Raw genomic sequence first — 16,259 nt, forward strand, 5'->3', positions numbered from 1 at the left:
CAAAACCTGTAGGATTTTAAACTTCTTTGTGAATATACAAATGCACAAGGCACAAACAAGACCGGCGATCTATATATAATTCCAAATATTTAATGTTAACCGTTAAAATGATATGGTGCAGATGTTGTGACAAGTGTGAGATAAGTATGACATTATTTAGAAAAATGAAAGTCGAACATTTTATAAGTGAGATAACTCATAAATATAATATCTTAAGGTTTTGAGTAAAAGTGTGATATCTAACTCACTTGTATAGTTACTCTGAATCAAATATAGATGATCTCTCGGGCTCCCCTCATGACCCAACAGTAAGCTAAGAAAATCGTATGCAAATGATTCACTTGGTGCGAAGTAGAGCCGTTAATTTTCGGCTCCAACAACAACAAAAAATAAGAGATGTCAATAGGGTGGGACGGTGCCAGAGAGAATTAGAGTCTGTTTGGCAAGCCAAATGAGCTAACTTATAGCTTTTGTCTTATGGCTTATAAGTTAAAAAACATGTTTGGTAACAGTCTTTTCAGAAGGAACTTATAGCTTCTTTTACTGACTTTTAGCTTATTTTTCTGAAGCTATTTCAAGTAGCTTCTGAGTTTATAGCTTCTAGCTTATCACTTTTTCTTCCACTTTTACCCTTATTATTTTAACTAAAATCCACTATATTACCCTTTCAATTTTATTTTAATTTAAAATAAACTAGCATATTTTAATAGTGGCTTGCTACTGTACTTTCAAATTGATAAAATACATCGAAAAATTCAATTTTAAAATCGCTAAAAACTAAAAAGGATGAATCCACGAACAAACTCACAGGATCTGCGTTAAGAGCATACAACGGCAAAATGCCTTCAAATGTGACAAAGCATACCAATATGACGCAATCGAAGTGCTCGGAATACTCATATCTCCTAGTTTGCAATGTTGACGACGTCAAAGTCATTAATTGAATATGCACTTAGTTGAATCTAATCTGTCAATCTGAACTGAACAAACACCGCACTAAAACATGAAAACAAAATAACGTCGCACCAAGTCGACGACCAACACAGTATCGCAATAAGACGACGAAATCACAAAAAGAACACTAAAAGTATGTCTATTTGAATAAAAAGAAAAGGAAAAACAACTTAGAGGAGTGATTTTAGTTAATTAGGTAATAAAAATTGATCCTAAAAACACCTCTCTTTGGTGGATAAGAAAAAAGAGAAAACTAGGGTTTATGATCAAAAAGGGGCGGCTGCTAATTAGATTCATTATTATCTTCTTCTTTTTTTTTTTACTCAAAAACAACAATATTCATTCATTCATTCAAATTCATAGGGAATACATCAATCGAAATTATTACATATTCAATTTTCCTAAAAACTAATAAGGAAGAATCTGCAAACAGACTTACAACATCCGAGTTAATAGCATCAAACGGCCTAATGTCATTGACAAAGCCTATAATTGATTTGACAAACTTCAAATGTCCAGAATAATCATGTATCCGGATTTGCAACGTTGATGATACTAAAGTCATTGAATCTACACTGAATTTGGATCGAAACAAACCTGCAAATCTAAACGAAAGAACAAACATTGTACCAAGACGAGGCAAACTAAACAAATACTTTGCACTAAGACAGGATTAAAACAACGCCAGATGAAACAATCAAGAGAGAAAAACTCGAATAAAACTTAAAAAGTATGTGGATATCACTTATTTAAATAAAAAGAAATAAAAAACAATGAAGATGGGTGATTCCGGATCAAAATTGATCATAAATCACCCCTCTTTAGTTGATAAACCAAAAGAATCAACCAAGAAGGGGACTCTGCTGCGGCAGCATAGAAAGAAATGAGAGATAAATCGTTACTATATTAATTATAATGATAGATAGACATTTTACAATTGTCTCTGAGATTAAAAGGTCAAACTCTTACTCCCTCTGTAACACTAAATAACCAAAAATCACATTTCTAAATTCGTTATATAATTATAGACCAAATACATTGTTGGATATTTGAATTGGCCTAATTTTGCTAAAACAAATATACAAGCAAGATGTTGGACAACATGTTTGAACATTAGTTACAACAAACAAGATGTTGGACAACATGTTATTTGCTAAGGAAATCTCGCGCATTTAATACGAGTATCTGCTATATATGGAAATCCACATAGGAGTGCGTTTTGATAAAGATTTGATCTGATCAGATGTCCTTGAAACAAGTCAGACTTAATGGAACAACTGTATGACTTATCTTATCTTCCAAGCCATTCAAACACTTTTGGAAAGTTTTGATCTACCTTTATTGATGATTGAAAAATGGATCAGATAATCTTTATGATTGGAGGAGCGTCCTATTTTTCTTGAGGAAAGTGGAGCGTGCTAGCTCACTATTTATATGAAGACCAAGACCAAGACTTAGCATCTCAGCGAAATATATTGAACTATACATTTGAGTTTTTATTATGTCTAAGTGTCTATATTTGTTATTTGTGATTCTTACTTGTGGATTCTATAATAACTCTGTTACTTGTACAAGATAAAAACTAAGTTTGTTGTGTGTGTTTTAAGGTTACTCCTAATCTTTAAAGTACGGAGTTGACTGTGTGTGATTTACTCGAAGCTTTTAAGCAAGAGTAAAATATTGTCTTGGTGATTGTCACCACATTGTATCCAACATTGTATGAACAACACAGGTTGTGTTGGTTGAGTGGAAGTGAGATGGGATCTCATGTATAGGAGTTCCTAGCCAGAAGTTGCATGAGTAGTGTCGAGGTTATAAGACGTAAACCGAGGGTTTGCTGAGGTCTTAGTGACTATAGCTATTAGTGGATTTCCTTCCTGGATTGGTATCCCCCAGAGTAAGCAGTTGGCTGAACTGGGTTAATAATTACCTGTGCAATTTATTTACTTCCTGTCATTTATACATGTTTCGTCAGATGTGCCAACAATAAGTACAACATTATTCATAAAGCAGTTATTGGGACATCTGGGGTAACATCATTCTAGCGATACCAGAATTTCACATTAATTATACAATGAATCTAGAAATGTGATTTTTGCTTATGTAGTGTTACGGATCGAGTAATTACTATTAAACAAACACCTCATAAACAAATTCAATCAAATTTAATATATCCAACAAATTAATGTATTACACTCTCCTATAATATTTTATTAATAAAAAATAAAAATAATAGTATAATTATTGTAAATTTTTGGAGTTATCCGGTTCAACTTATTCTACATTTGTTGAATAACCTAAGATATATACAAATTTTTAAAAGAGCATCATTTATTTTATATTGAATTACCTACCTTATAAGTGGTAAAAATGCAATTCGATGAAAATTTTTCGATACAGAAAAATATTTAATGTAGGATGAAGGTTCAATGTATCAAAAAAGATAAATCACGTGTTAAGCCACGTCATAATATTAGTTAGGATACAAAAAAATGGCTATAAAATTACCCCCTCAAACCCTATTTCAATACGCCGTTTCTTACTCTAAAGTCACAAACACATCCATCCTTTTAGTCCACCCTTATCTCTTTTTGTGCTTCATCCATGTCAGGCGGAAAGAAAACCCGAGGTCGTCAAAAGATTGAAATAAAAAAGATAAGCAATGAAAGAAGCATGCAAGTTACCTTCTCGAAGCGCCGTAACGGGCTCTTCAAGAAAGCTCATGAGCTTTTCGCTCTTTGTGGGGCATATGTTGCTCTAATCATATTTTCACCTACTGGGAAGGTTTTTTCCTTTGGTTACCCCGATCTTTATACGGTCATAGATCGTTATTTATCGCGGGTCCCACCTGTAAACAACAACGTTAGGCAATTCATTGAGGCTTTTCGTAGCACCAACGTGCGCGAACTCAATGCTCAGTTGACTCTGGCCAATGATGCACTAGATCGCGAAAAAAGGCGTGGTGATGATCTGAGTCGTCTTTGCAAGATGATTGAGGATCCATCTTGGTGGGCTTCACCCGTTGACGGATTGAACAAGGATCAACTTGAATTGTTGAAGATGGCTTTGGAGGAGCTGAATAAAAATATTGTTGAACCAAATGATAGGCTTGAAATCTTGGGTGCTCCTACCCAAACTCAACAGGCTCAAATGTCTTCACCTTAGATGCCCCAAAATATAATTATAAAATTATATTTTTAATATATGTTTCATTATGTTCAATTCAGAATAAAGGGCATCTTATTTATATTTCAATATTTCTCCAAAATTCTAGTATTTTGAAGTCTAATGAATTGATATTTCATGCCTTCATCGTTGTTTAATTATCTAGTTTGGCCTTTTTCACGATTACCAGCTAGTTACTATATATCTTAATAGTGTGCTAATTATTACGAAAATTCACAACAAGAAACGCAAGAATTCCTCATATAAAAAAGGACAGTGATGGAGTATTTGCAAGTGTACAAAACCGTTTCAAGAAATAAAGTAGTAAGTAAATCGTCTCCACAGGAATTGTGCCAAAGCTACCAGTTTCGCTTAGAAATTTAGAAAATAAAAGTGTTTTGCTTTCGCTTTGTATGTTTGAGAGAGTTTAACTAAGTAAAAGTAAAAAGCAGTTAAAATAAATAACAATAAAAGTAAAATTGTGTGTGAGTAGATGCACGAGGTGACTAAGTGTTTCGAATTCCTCCCTTATTCCTGATTGGTAACTGGCGTTATACCTGCCTCACTATTTATTATTCATCCGACGGATTAATTTCTATTAAGATAAGTTCAGTGTTACCACTCCTTACCTCTATTGCAATGTGAAGAAAGTTTAGTCAACCGCCGGTAAGTTTCCCCCTTGTTTGTCACGTTTCTTTATCCTATAACAAGTTGTCATGTGTTCTCCTACCTTGTTTGATTAACTTTAATCATTCAGAATTTAACTAAGTGTGATTTTTAATCCTACCCCCAACTGCATATACTGAATTTAATGGTTTCATTTAGGTTGGTTGAATTGTCTTTAGGATCGGGCCTATTAGTCTGTTGTCACGGGATCAGCTAATTCCTATGGGTTCGTTCTATAATTTGATCAAGATTTAGAACAAAACATTAAAACAAGACAATTATAGATAATAACAAATAACAACTGAATATAATTTTTTTCTGACCAAATTACATGTTCTCAAGTATTCATAAAGGAGTTCATCTACTCAACCTAACATAAGAAAATTAAATTACAAAAACAATAAAGAGAAAAGAACCTTATTCCCTCAAAAAAAATCCGGTTCATAACGACTGATGTTTTTATTAAAGAACAAAAAAGTAAAAACCAGTTGGAAAAAAAAAAAGGGGGGCCTAAAGAGAAAAGATATGTTTTGTTTGTGAAAGTTCACCGTTAACAGGAATAAAAAAACGAAAAAGGTAGCTTTCACTAAAACAATTATGTTTATGCTCTGGGTCATTGCTATTAATGGTTTTTATGTCATTCATGTGGGGAAGAACAAGAAATTCCCAATGAAATGAAAAAGCGCTTTACCTAACCAAACCAACCAATCTCCTCAATTCACATCCATGGCGGCAGATGTTGGATGCTGTGGAACTAAATTCTGGCTCTACATAGTTGTCATCGTAGGTTTAGTATGTTTCGCTGGTCTCATGGCTGGTCTCACTCTTGGTCTCATGTCTTTAGGACTCGTCGACCTCGAAGTTCTCATCAAATCTGGTCGTCCTCAACATCGTATCCATGCCGGTACCCTAACTCTTTCCCTTTCTTTCTCATCAAATTCTGTTATTTCCATGTCACAAATCATATTTTTGAATTTTGAATTTTTCAGCTAAAATATTCCCGGTGGTTAAGAATCAGCATCTTTTGCTATGTACTCTTTTAATTGGAAATTCCTTAGCTATGGAGGTAGGTACTATTATTTTCAATTAACTACAGTTGTATTTTATTTTTATCTTAATTATAATAATAATGATAATGATAATCTTGTTTTGTTGCAGACTCTACCTATTTTTCTTGATGCTATTGTGCCTCCTTATGCTGCTGTTTTGATTTCCGTTACTCTAATCCTTATCTTTGGAGAGGTTCATATTTATTTATTGATTAGGATTTAGGAAGGAACAAAATTCAATGTTTTGCTTTCTTGTTTTGTAAGGTTCATCATACATACACCTTGTTTACTACTGATTTGATTTCCCTTTTTCAGATATTGCCTCAAGCAGTTTGTACTCGATATGGATTGATGGTTGGAGCAACGCTAGCCCCGCTTGTTCGTGTTCTTCTTCTGGTATTTTATCCCATTGCTTATCCCATCAGTAAGGTACGGCGTGCTTCCAATTGTGTGTATAGCATAAGTGCTTATCATATATGTAGTTATGTATAAGCTATTTTTATATAACAAAAGATAAAATAAAGTCAAACTGTTTTCGTATAAGCTATAAGATGTTTTCATAAGATATCTTGGAAAGTTTATGGAAATAAGTTGAAAAAAGTTTATGAGCATGTCATAAGCTGTTTTCATAAGCTCTCTCAAATAGTGTCACAAGTGCTATGAGCCAATCCAAATATATAATACTATGATCTTGTGAAAATAAGAGATTGAAGATTGTGATATTTTCAGGTGCTTGATTGGATGTTGGGCAAAGGAAAAGCTGCTCTTTTAAAGAGGGCAGAGCTCAAGACTTTTGTGAATTTTCATGGGAATGAGGTATATGTAATTTGAAATATATACTTCGAGTGAAATTAGTAAAACAGTTGTCTCTATTCATTTGAATGCTCTAACTGGGGTGTTATTTTGATGTAGGTTTATAAAATTATGTGACTTGTGTGTTCTAGTTCTTTCTATATGGCTATCCTTTGTGCTCTGACTTAGCTTGGCTAAACTTAAATTTGTTTTACTGTCTAGGCCGGGAAAGGAGGAGATTTAACACATGATGAGACAACCATCATAGCCGGTGCACTTGAATTGACTGAAAAGACTGCAAAAGATGCCATGACTCCCATATCAAAGGCATTTTCCCTTGATCTGGATGCAACTCTAAATTTGTGGGTTTGTGCATTCTTTATCATTCTCTCCACTATGTTTCTGTCTTCTTTAGTTATTAACCGTATTCTATGTCTGAACTGAAGGGAGACCCTGAATTCAATAATGACAATGGGTCATAGTAGAGTCCCAGTTTATGCGGGAGAGCGGTCAAACATTATGGGACTTGTTCTGGTAATTCTTCTTCCTTTTGAGATTTTCTAAGTGGATGGTGGATTACTACTAGTACCAATTAATGATAATGTCCGTTATTAGTCTTCTAACATAAATCTAGTAATCACCTTGGATATTTTTATTATTCTTGTAATCATGTTGGATATGAATTGATATTGGAGTGAAAATCAATTTACTCTAGTTACTAATACTACAGTTTGAGATGCAATACAATGTAAGGGAATATGTAGTTTCCATTTATCAAATGTTGCCATCATGATATATAGTGAATAATGTTCATGAGGATTAATGCTAGGGTTGGTGTTTTGATCTACTGTTATAATAATTGTTCAGCTGAAATGCATAAAAAACACATACATATGATCCTTGCAAAGAAGTATTAGGCCTAGCCGAATGAAAAAAGTTTGTGGGATTGATGTCAAGCTTGAAACCTTGTATCATTTTCTGACTGTCGTGAATGTTGATGATATCTTGTGACGTGACTCCGAAATTATGGGTCTGATGCTATGGGAAGGATTTACCTGTGATGTAATAGAAAGTTTGTATCAAGTATCAACTGACTCTAGAAGAAAATGGATTTGCTGCATGATACATAATTCTTCCTATTCACTATTATGTCACCAATTCATTGTAATTTAATGGTTTTTTCACTTTTATGTCACCAATTCATTGTAATTTAATGGTTTTTTCACTTATATTTATCCAGGTTAAAAATCTCTTTATGGTTGATTCAAAGGCTGCAGTTCCTCTAAGAAGAATGATAATCAGAAAAATTCCTCGGTAAATCCTTTTTCCTACAGATTAGATGAAAATTGGATTTGTTGTTCGTTGATATGATTTTATGGCCACCCTGTAGTCATGATTTCCTCTTCATTCTGCAGTGTTTCAGAGAATATGCCTCTTTATGATATACTGAATGAATTTCAGAAGGGTCACAGTCATATTGCAGTTGTGTATAGGGATCTAAATGATAAAAAAGATGCATCCAAAAAGATTAAAGACAAGGACCAACTTGAGTTTAAGGACAGCTGTAGGAACAAAGGAAAAAGTGCTCCCTTGGATAAAGGTAGAGATTTAAATATAAGTAGAATAAACCTCATGTTGACGGCATGTTTTTGAAATATCATGTGTGGTTAGGAATTTGTTAAACTCACTAAACAAAGTATGCTAAACTGTTGGCACAAATGTAGGTGCAATGTTGGAGTCACATGATACTTTGACTGCCGGTAATAAGATTGATGGCGGTCCACAGGTGAAAAAAAGTCCAGCAGCAACACCTTCTTTTAAAAAGCGGCATAGGGGTTGTTCATATTGCATCCTGGACCTTGATAATGCTCCCTTGCCTGTATTTCCACCCAATGAAGAGGTTGTTGGTGTTATTTCAATGGAGGATGTAATTGAAGAGCTTCTTCAGGTTAGATGCTTTATTCCACTCTAGTCATGCATATATTTTTTATTTTGAAGCACTTATTTTTAATACTGATGATGCAACTCTGGCTGACACTAATGCAATATTGAAACTGCATTTTGTTTTTTTTGTTTCTGTATTTTCCATTTGTTAGTGCTGCAATTGTACATAACTTCCCCTCCAATGTTCCTATCAGATGTGCAGTCAGTTTGGATGATTTTATAGTGCATTCAATAAAAGAACTACTTGATCTGCCGGGTTACTTTCCGGTTGATAGTGGGCTGTTTCGTTAATAGATCTTAGCTTTGTATATTATGGATTTTGTTATTACGCAACCACAATGCCTTATATGTTAATCCATCATCAAATTTGTGTGCTTTTCAGGAGGAGATACTTGATGAAACTGATGAATATGTCAATATCCATAACAAGTAAGTTTGAAATCGTTCCCTCTTAATTGTTGTATGATTATATAAAGTCCACCAGTTTAATCAGATCACTTTGTTGCTGGCGACAAAGTTTCTTGTCTTGGTATTTGGTTTAGTGTAGTTTGCAGAATTGATCTTTGTTAGTTTGTAGTATGAAGCATATTAAATTGATCAACCATGGCTAATGCAGGATAAAAGTTAACATGAACGCTTCTAAGGAGAAGGCTCCTGATGCAAATGTGTTGCAGCCTTCTAATTTAGCGGTTCAAGGACACACACCAACAAATTCGATTTCTACAGCTACTTCTGCAACGGGCTCACCTACCACCATAGATCAAATCTCTGAAAGTGAGTCACTCAGGAATCAATAATTCCTCCATTAATAGAATAGCATAGGCTTCTGTTGAAAGGACAGATCAGTATATAGTTTGTTGTCGAAGTTTCTCTCTATGACATTGTGTTAATATGCAGAAAAGAACAAAATGGAACAAGTTCTAGTTCTGTTATATTAACTGAAGTTATCTTTGGTTTCACACCTTTTAACAAAACAAAATCTAGTTCGGTTCTGTTTTAAAATGCACAAAATATATAAAAGAACAGATATTATCTTCCATCTTGTTCAAAAGTCCACTAAATGTTGCATAAATGTATGTGTCTGTGTGAATACTCCTGTTACGTGATATCCTGAAGAGGATTGTTGTGTACTTGTTTATCTTTAGTACAACAGCGAAATCTAAAACTCGTTTGATCAGCGTGTATCAGAGATGAGTGTTTATGTTTTAAGTGGTTTGATCATAAGTAATAAGTTGATAACGAAGCATGAATAGCCTTTCAAAACAGATAAAATATCTTCTTAATAAGAGCAACTTCAGGAGATATAAAGTGACTTGAGAAGTTTAGGAGTTGAGTCATAAGGAAATCAAAAGTTCTATTCTCACCCAAACATAATGTCAACGATATTAGTAGTATTTAGATCTAGCAAAAGATGGTGTCCAAAGATGTGTTGATGTCTTAAACTTTTAGAATGTGTTGAGACTTGAGTCTGTAGCATGAAATTATGTTGCCTGGCATTCATTTCAGTTAACTATATACTACTACATTTCTCTCTAGGATTTTACTCTTAGCAACTCGCATGTTCGAAGCAAAATGTTTTCGAATTAAACTACAAATTAGAAATGTCTCTCAAATAGCTTTATTACTATTTGGTGGGGGCAGTCCACATTGATGTAATGAAATGCACGGTGGTGCACAAGTAGTTAACTTAATAACATTATAATAAATACGAATTTTATCAAATCGACAGTTAGATTTAAAATTTATATCATATAGTTAAAATTGAAAATTATTTCATATGTTATTAAAACTCATCAAAATTAACGAATTAATTCTTGTTCATTATCAAATTACAAAATGGTGATTATTATTATTGTATGTATGTAATAGAATAAAATAAAAAGCGAGTCTCGATGAAATTAGCTCAGTTTGTAGGAACATCGTATTATATATGTAGAGTCAGGTTCGAACCACGGACATTAACGTACTTTACGATGAAATTTCTAGTCACTAAAAAAGTTTCTAGGAGGACATTAGATAAATACCCAATATTATCATCATTGTCATATAATATATATATTCATATTAATTCATTCACAATACAGTACAATAATATTAGCACAAGGATTAGCACAATAATATTAGATAGAATGATAGATAAACTCTGCTTCTAATGTAATGTGAATCAATCCTTCAAAAAATATATGACAACCCAAGAAATTAAATTTTGTGTTTCTTTGTTCTAGAGATGATAAAAGAAAGTACTAGTACTAAACTAACAATAATTTTGAATATTTTAAGTGCTTTTTCTGGGTTTACTTTTCCTCCTAGCTCTGCTTCTAGATTGCTCTCCCACTTTTGGAAGTTGAATATCCACATCTTCTTCCTTTGTGCATGTTGTTTCCTCTTGTTGCCTCACACGTTGTTGTTCTTCTAGGTTTGATTTCAGTGTTTCAGTAGAAACTTGTGGTTCTTCTTCAAGTACTTTTGGTTCTTTTTCACTATCCTTCTCCATAACAACAACAACCTTTCGAGGTCTTCCTCTCTTTCGACGAGGAGGCTGAGGTTGAGGTTGAGGTTGAGGTTGTGTTTCACCTCCTTCTGTTGATGTTACTGATGAAAGTTGCTTTGTTTTTTGTCTCTTCTTCTTCACCATTTTTTTTTCTCTGTCAATGTTAGTAAAAGCAAAGAAAGGATATCTTTGACTGACCAGAATACTAGTACTCCTTACTGCGGTTTTCGAGTAGACTGAGAATAGAACAAAACAATTCATAAAAAATCAAAAAGCTTTTTCTAATCAAGTGCCTTTTACAGGACCCGAGAAATAAAATAAAATAATTTAGCAGCAGCGCATCAGTGAAAGAAAAAAAAAAAAAAAGACAAGTCACTCTAGACTCTAGAGTGATGGAGTATCGGTGTTGATAGCGGACAAGCGACCCAACTTAAAATTGACATAACCGTTAACGCATAAAAACAATAAATTGGGTTGAGTCTTGAGTTATGATGTTGCTTTTATGCGTTAACGGTTATGTCGATTTAACCGTTATCTTTGTTTTATTGTTTTTATTCATATGTGTGATTGATAAAAGAACTTTTATAGTATTGTATTGTATAACATCATAATATGTTAAAAAGTTAAGAGTAAAATATACTCTAATATTTTATTTTATTTTTACAATATACACTCTAATATATTAATAAGTTTAAAAACCAACTACAGTATTTTGTTCCTCCTATTTTAATTTTTTTAAAGATAATATATTTATTGGAATGTAAGAAAAATGTTTAATGACATAGATATTGTTTTGACCAAGTATGCAATGTCATGTCATTAATAACTTTGACATGTCATCAAAATTGATCATAAAATGGAGTGAGGATCAAAACTCAAAAAAAATTAAAATAGGGGACCAAAAAATTTTGTTTTTAAAATAGAGGTTCAAAACTTTAAAAAATTAAAAATAGGGAGATCAAAACTACATTTAAACCATTTAATTTTTAATTCTCCTCTAATTAATTTATTATTATATTTAGCTAAAAATTATTATTATTGTCTTTGAATCTATAAATTTCAAACAAAGTAATTATATTTTACCCTCTTATTATTTTTTTTCGTTCTATCTTTTGTTGTCTTGTTTATGATATACTATTGAATTATTTGAATATAAATTTATGGATATATTTATACCTCTCCTTTTGTAGTAAAAATAAAATAGAAAACAGTGATGGCGAGAGAGAAGAAGTAACCAATGGTTAGTTAGACTAGTTGGGTGGAGGATAGGAAAAGATGACGTGGGAGGTTGAGAGTTGACAGGTTTGGTGTAATCAGTAATGTACTGTTTCTGTCACCACTTCCACTTGTGTGCTGTGTCGCTTCCCGGGTTCTGCGTCCTCTCTGCTTTCTTGGGGCCGTTTTATTCTATTTCTATTTTTTTATTTTTTTACTGAAGACGATATTCATTGAGTCCATGTGAATTATTTATAGTTATAGGTAACCGCTAAAATTCGAACACTCTACTTATTCATCTTTAATGTGAGGATTTTTAGTCACTATCTACTTGACAAAAATAAAAAAGACATATTCATTGGCAATCTTAGTTTTTTTTGTTAGATAGTTTAGTGAGTAGAAATTTTACCTAAGATACATAAGTGGGGTGTATGAGATTTGAACCTCGGTCCTACACTCCTACATATCAAATACGATGTCTCTGCCAACTGAGTTAAACTCACAAGAACAATTATGTTTTTTTTATGTAGTAAAAAAATTGATGCCTTGGGCTTTAGCCCTCTTTTTCTACAAAAAAAATAAAAAATTGATGACTTTGTATGTAAAATTAATTATGGTTAAAATTTAGCTCAAGATAAGTTGATTTATGTTTAAATACATTTTTAAGTAAAAGTGAATTGAGCATATTTTTCATTTAGATTTACTTATTTTTGAAATTATGTGAAATATGTATTATTATAAGTTTTTCAAAGTAATTTATAAAAACACAACTTATAAAAATACAATTTTTGCAAGTAAAAATTTATGAATTAACATACAACTTTATTTATTTGCATAAATTATTTTATAAGTTCAACAAAAACCAAATCCAATCGACCCTTAATAGTAAAAATAAATTCTAAAATTAAAAGCTACCATTTATAATTTAGAAGCTATGGTGGAATCATCTACGGTTCTAGTGGTGATTGGCTTCTCGGGTGATTTAGCTATTGTGGTCACACTATAAATATGAATGTTGAATTAGTGACTATTCATTGCGGCTTATGGTATGTTTGGTTGTGAAGAGAAATTATGAAGAGAGAATGATTTTGTGGAAAAACTCTTCTCTCTTGTATTTCTTCCCATATTTGCACATAATTGAAAAAGGTGGTGGGCTCCATGTTTTTGGCTCTCTCTTCTCAAAATCACTGGAGTTCTAAACAATAGAAAAATATTGTTTCTCAGCAAACTCTCTCGCGTGTAATTCTCTTGCATCATATTCTCTCGAAACAAACAAACGCTCAGAGATGACTTGAAACACTAAATTTCAGTTTAGTATTTGAGACTCTATGACAATGTTGTTTCTCTTAGTGGATCGATGTTTGTGCGGATTGAATTTCTAAGCACAATGCTTCTTCTATTCTTGTGCAGATTGAATTCATATCTTCCAATATCCGAATGTATAGTTGTCTCCGGTGACATTTTATGTCATGTGCAATCACAACCATCCATTTTTTTTTATACAGAAATTTTTAATTATTAAAAACACAATAAAAGACAGATATTTCACCGAATATTCTCCCGTACTGGAGATAATTTGTTCCCAGTTCCGATGACTATAGGAAATTCGATTTATATTGAAGCATTGGTTTTATTTTTTGAATTAAAGGGGGTCAAAGCCCAAAAGCAAAAAGAAAGTTACGCAACAATAATTTTGAGATGACTCCTCCTTACACCTTAATCCTTATATTATCAATCAAGTAAGGCTCAATATTCCTACACTCCAGTGTTGCTACCAAGGCATCAACAAAGGTACTATAGCTTCAATAAGTATGCACACATTAATTTCTTAACTAAGCTTCATAAATTTTTAATTATGGGTAGCTCAACTGATTAAACTAGTTGAACTAAAAGTTAAAGAAGTTGAGGGTTCAAGTCCGGAAAAAAATTAACATAACATTGTGCTAACAACTAACAATTTGTCATTCAAAAAATAAAAATAAAAATTTACATCCCAGGTGCTTCAAGGTTAGCACACTGTCATAAAATCAATGTTAAGTTTCACCTTAAAATTATATCTCGATGTTTGTCTGAAACTCTCCACATCAACCTATAATTCTACAACAAATTTAGAAAAACTAAAAATTTACTCTCCTTCATCACCTCTCAATAGCCCCCCCACACCGTGCTTAATTCATTCTCTCTATAGTACTTTTTCTTTTGTCCAAATTCATCCATTGAAATTCGTAATTTTATTTCCTTCCTCTTTTTTTCCGCTCAACCAAACGGATACAAGCCCTCAAACCAAATATCTCCCAAACATGCAGTGCCTTGCTTTGCTTGATTGCTGATGTTGCATCATGGGCATAACATCATATGCTGTATACCTCACAATTGGTCGTTTGATTTTTATTAGAAAGAACACATTATTTTTTCTTTTATAGCAGACCAGATTCCTATTTAGTGAAAAACGTCCGAGACATTGACCAACACATGTGTATGTTTGGTTTTAATTATAGAACACTCAAAATTTATTATATACATGTCTAATTAATTTTGTCTCAAGAATTGATTAGACTCGAAGTTATAAATTGTAACATATGTTCGAGAGAATTCGAGTTTGATTTTTGGTCGAATTTTACTTACTTTGTGACCGAATTTTAAATTATCGAACCCATTTCCTTAGGAATCTAAGGTTAAAAAACAAAAATAAACAAACTGCAACTTATGATTATAAAATTATTTTTATACCCAAGTTTACTTATATTAAAAAATTTAAATATAAAGCACTCGTTTAACTCAATTTTAACCAAAATAAATTCTATAAAATTATTTTGATGTTTTTTGGTTACATAAATTTAGGACGAGTAATATTATCCTAATCTAAGGTAGAGAAAATCTTATGACTCTTAGAACACATAATTATATTTATCTTTCTCCCAAAACAATGGGAACACTCGAACTCAAATCTAAAATCTATCTTTTTTATCTCTATATCAAAATGTTGGAGTTACAAAATCATTTCATGTATTCAAATATAATACTACTTTCGATTCTTATTATAAGAAAAAATTTACTTTCTTAATTAATAGAATATTTGATGTATCAAATTCAAAATATAATTTTCTTTATAAGCAATTAAATGATATAATCTAAATATATAAAACATTCTATTAATTTAAAAAACAAATATTTTGTTATAATATCAACCGGAGTGAATAATAATAAGTCACAGAATAAAAGGAAAGCTACAGTATAACATAAAAAAATCCTGTCATAAATAAAAATTCCTTCCCCGATCACCAACCAATTCGCGTGCTAACAAACGCACATAAAAAATCACCTATATATACCGCACCACATGTATTTTCAACAACTCGAATTATTTGTTTGTGGAGGGAAAAATCACCACCACGCCATACTCAATCCAACAACTCAACTGCGTGGGTATCATTCCCAACATATCACAAGTTTTTTTACTACTTACATTCATAGTTACTAATCTTGTACTAGGCAGCACAAGCATACTTAAAAATACATTTACCATAACATTATACATTTACCAATACCATAACATTTATTTATACACTACTCCAACAATTTTGACACATAACCGAATTTTAAATAGACTTGTATTTCATCTCAAAAGTTAACTTAAAGAATGAAGACATTTGCAGTCTGAAAATCTAAACATACATCTACAATTGAAATTGTATTTTTACACACATTAATTATTTTTCAGTTGTAAAAAAATGAGATGAATTTGATTTTTATAGCATACTTGATTTATGTTTGTTTTCAATTCTGAAACAGCCATAATTGATTCTAGACGTGTATAATTGATTATAACTTGTCTGGTTTCTCAAAAGTAGAATTGATTCTGCATTCAAAATTGATTATAGAATTAATTTTTACACTCAAATACTTTGTTCAACTCATTTTTGTATGAATATATCTAAATATAAATAAATTCTATCAAATTTAATTCTATCAAAATCAATTCT

The 16,259-nt window shown here is 32.0% G+C and overlaps 2 protein-coding genes across 2 annotated transcripts; both read left to right on the forward strand.

Annotated features, from left to right (window-relative positions):
* Positions 1–3,558: 3,558 nt before the first annotated feature.
* On the forward strand, positions 3,559–4,119 carry LOC123900149 (agamous-like MADS-box protein AGL62). Its single transcript, XM_045951476.1, has one exon. The coding sequence runs from the start codon at positions 3,559–3,561 to the stop codon at positions 4,117–4,119; it is 561 nt and encodes a 186-aa protein (XP_045807432.1).
* A 1,153-nt stretch (positions 4,120–5,272) lies between these two features.
* On the forward strand, positions 5,273–9,754 carry LOC123896734 (DUF21 domain-containing protein At1g47330). The gene is made up of 12 exons (XM_045947093.1): positions 5,273–5,689; positions 5,775–5,851; positions 5,944–6,027; positions 6,150–6,263; positions 6,564–6,650; positions 6,849–6,988; positions 7,073–7,160; positions 7,867–7,940; positions 8,042–8,226; positions 8,351–8,574; positions 8,953–8,999; positions 9,187–9,754. Exons 1-12 carry the CDS (start codon positions 5,512–5,514, stop codon positions 9,365–9,367), a joined length of 1,479 nt encoding a protein of 492 aa, XP_045803049.1. The 5' UTR covers positions 5,273–5,511; the 3' UTR covers positions 9,368–9,754.
* Positions 9,755–16,259: the final 6,505 nt, after the last annotated feature.

Source organism: Trifolium pratense, linkage group LG7 (assembly GCF_020283565.1).
Source record: "Trifolium pratense cultivar HEN17-A07 linkage group LG7, ARS_RC_1.1, whole genome shotgun sequence".
In the NCBI taxonomy this organism is placed as follows: Eukaryota; Viridiplantae; Streptophyta; class Magnoliopsida; order Fabales; family Fabaceae; genus Trifolium; species Trifolium pratense.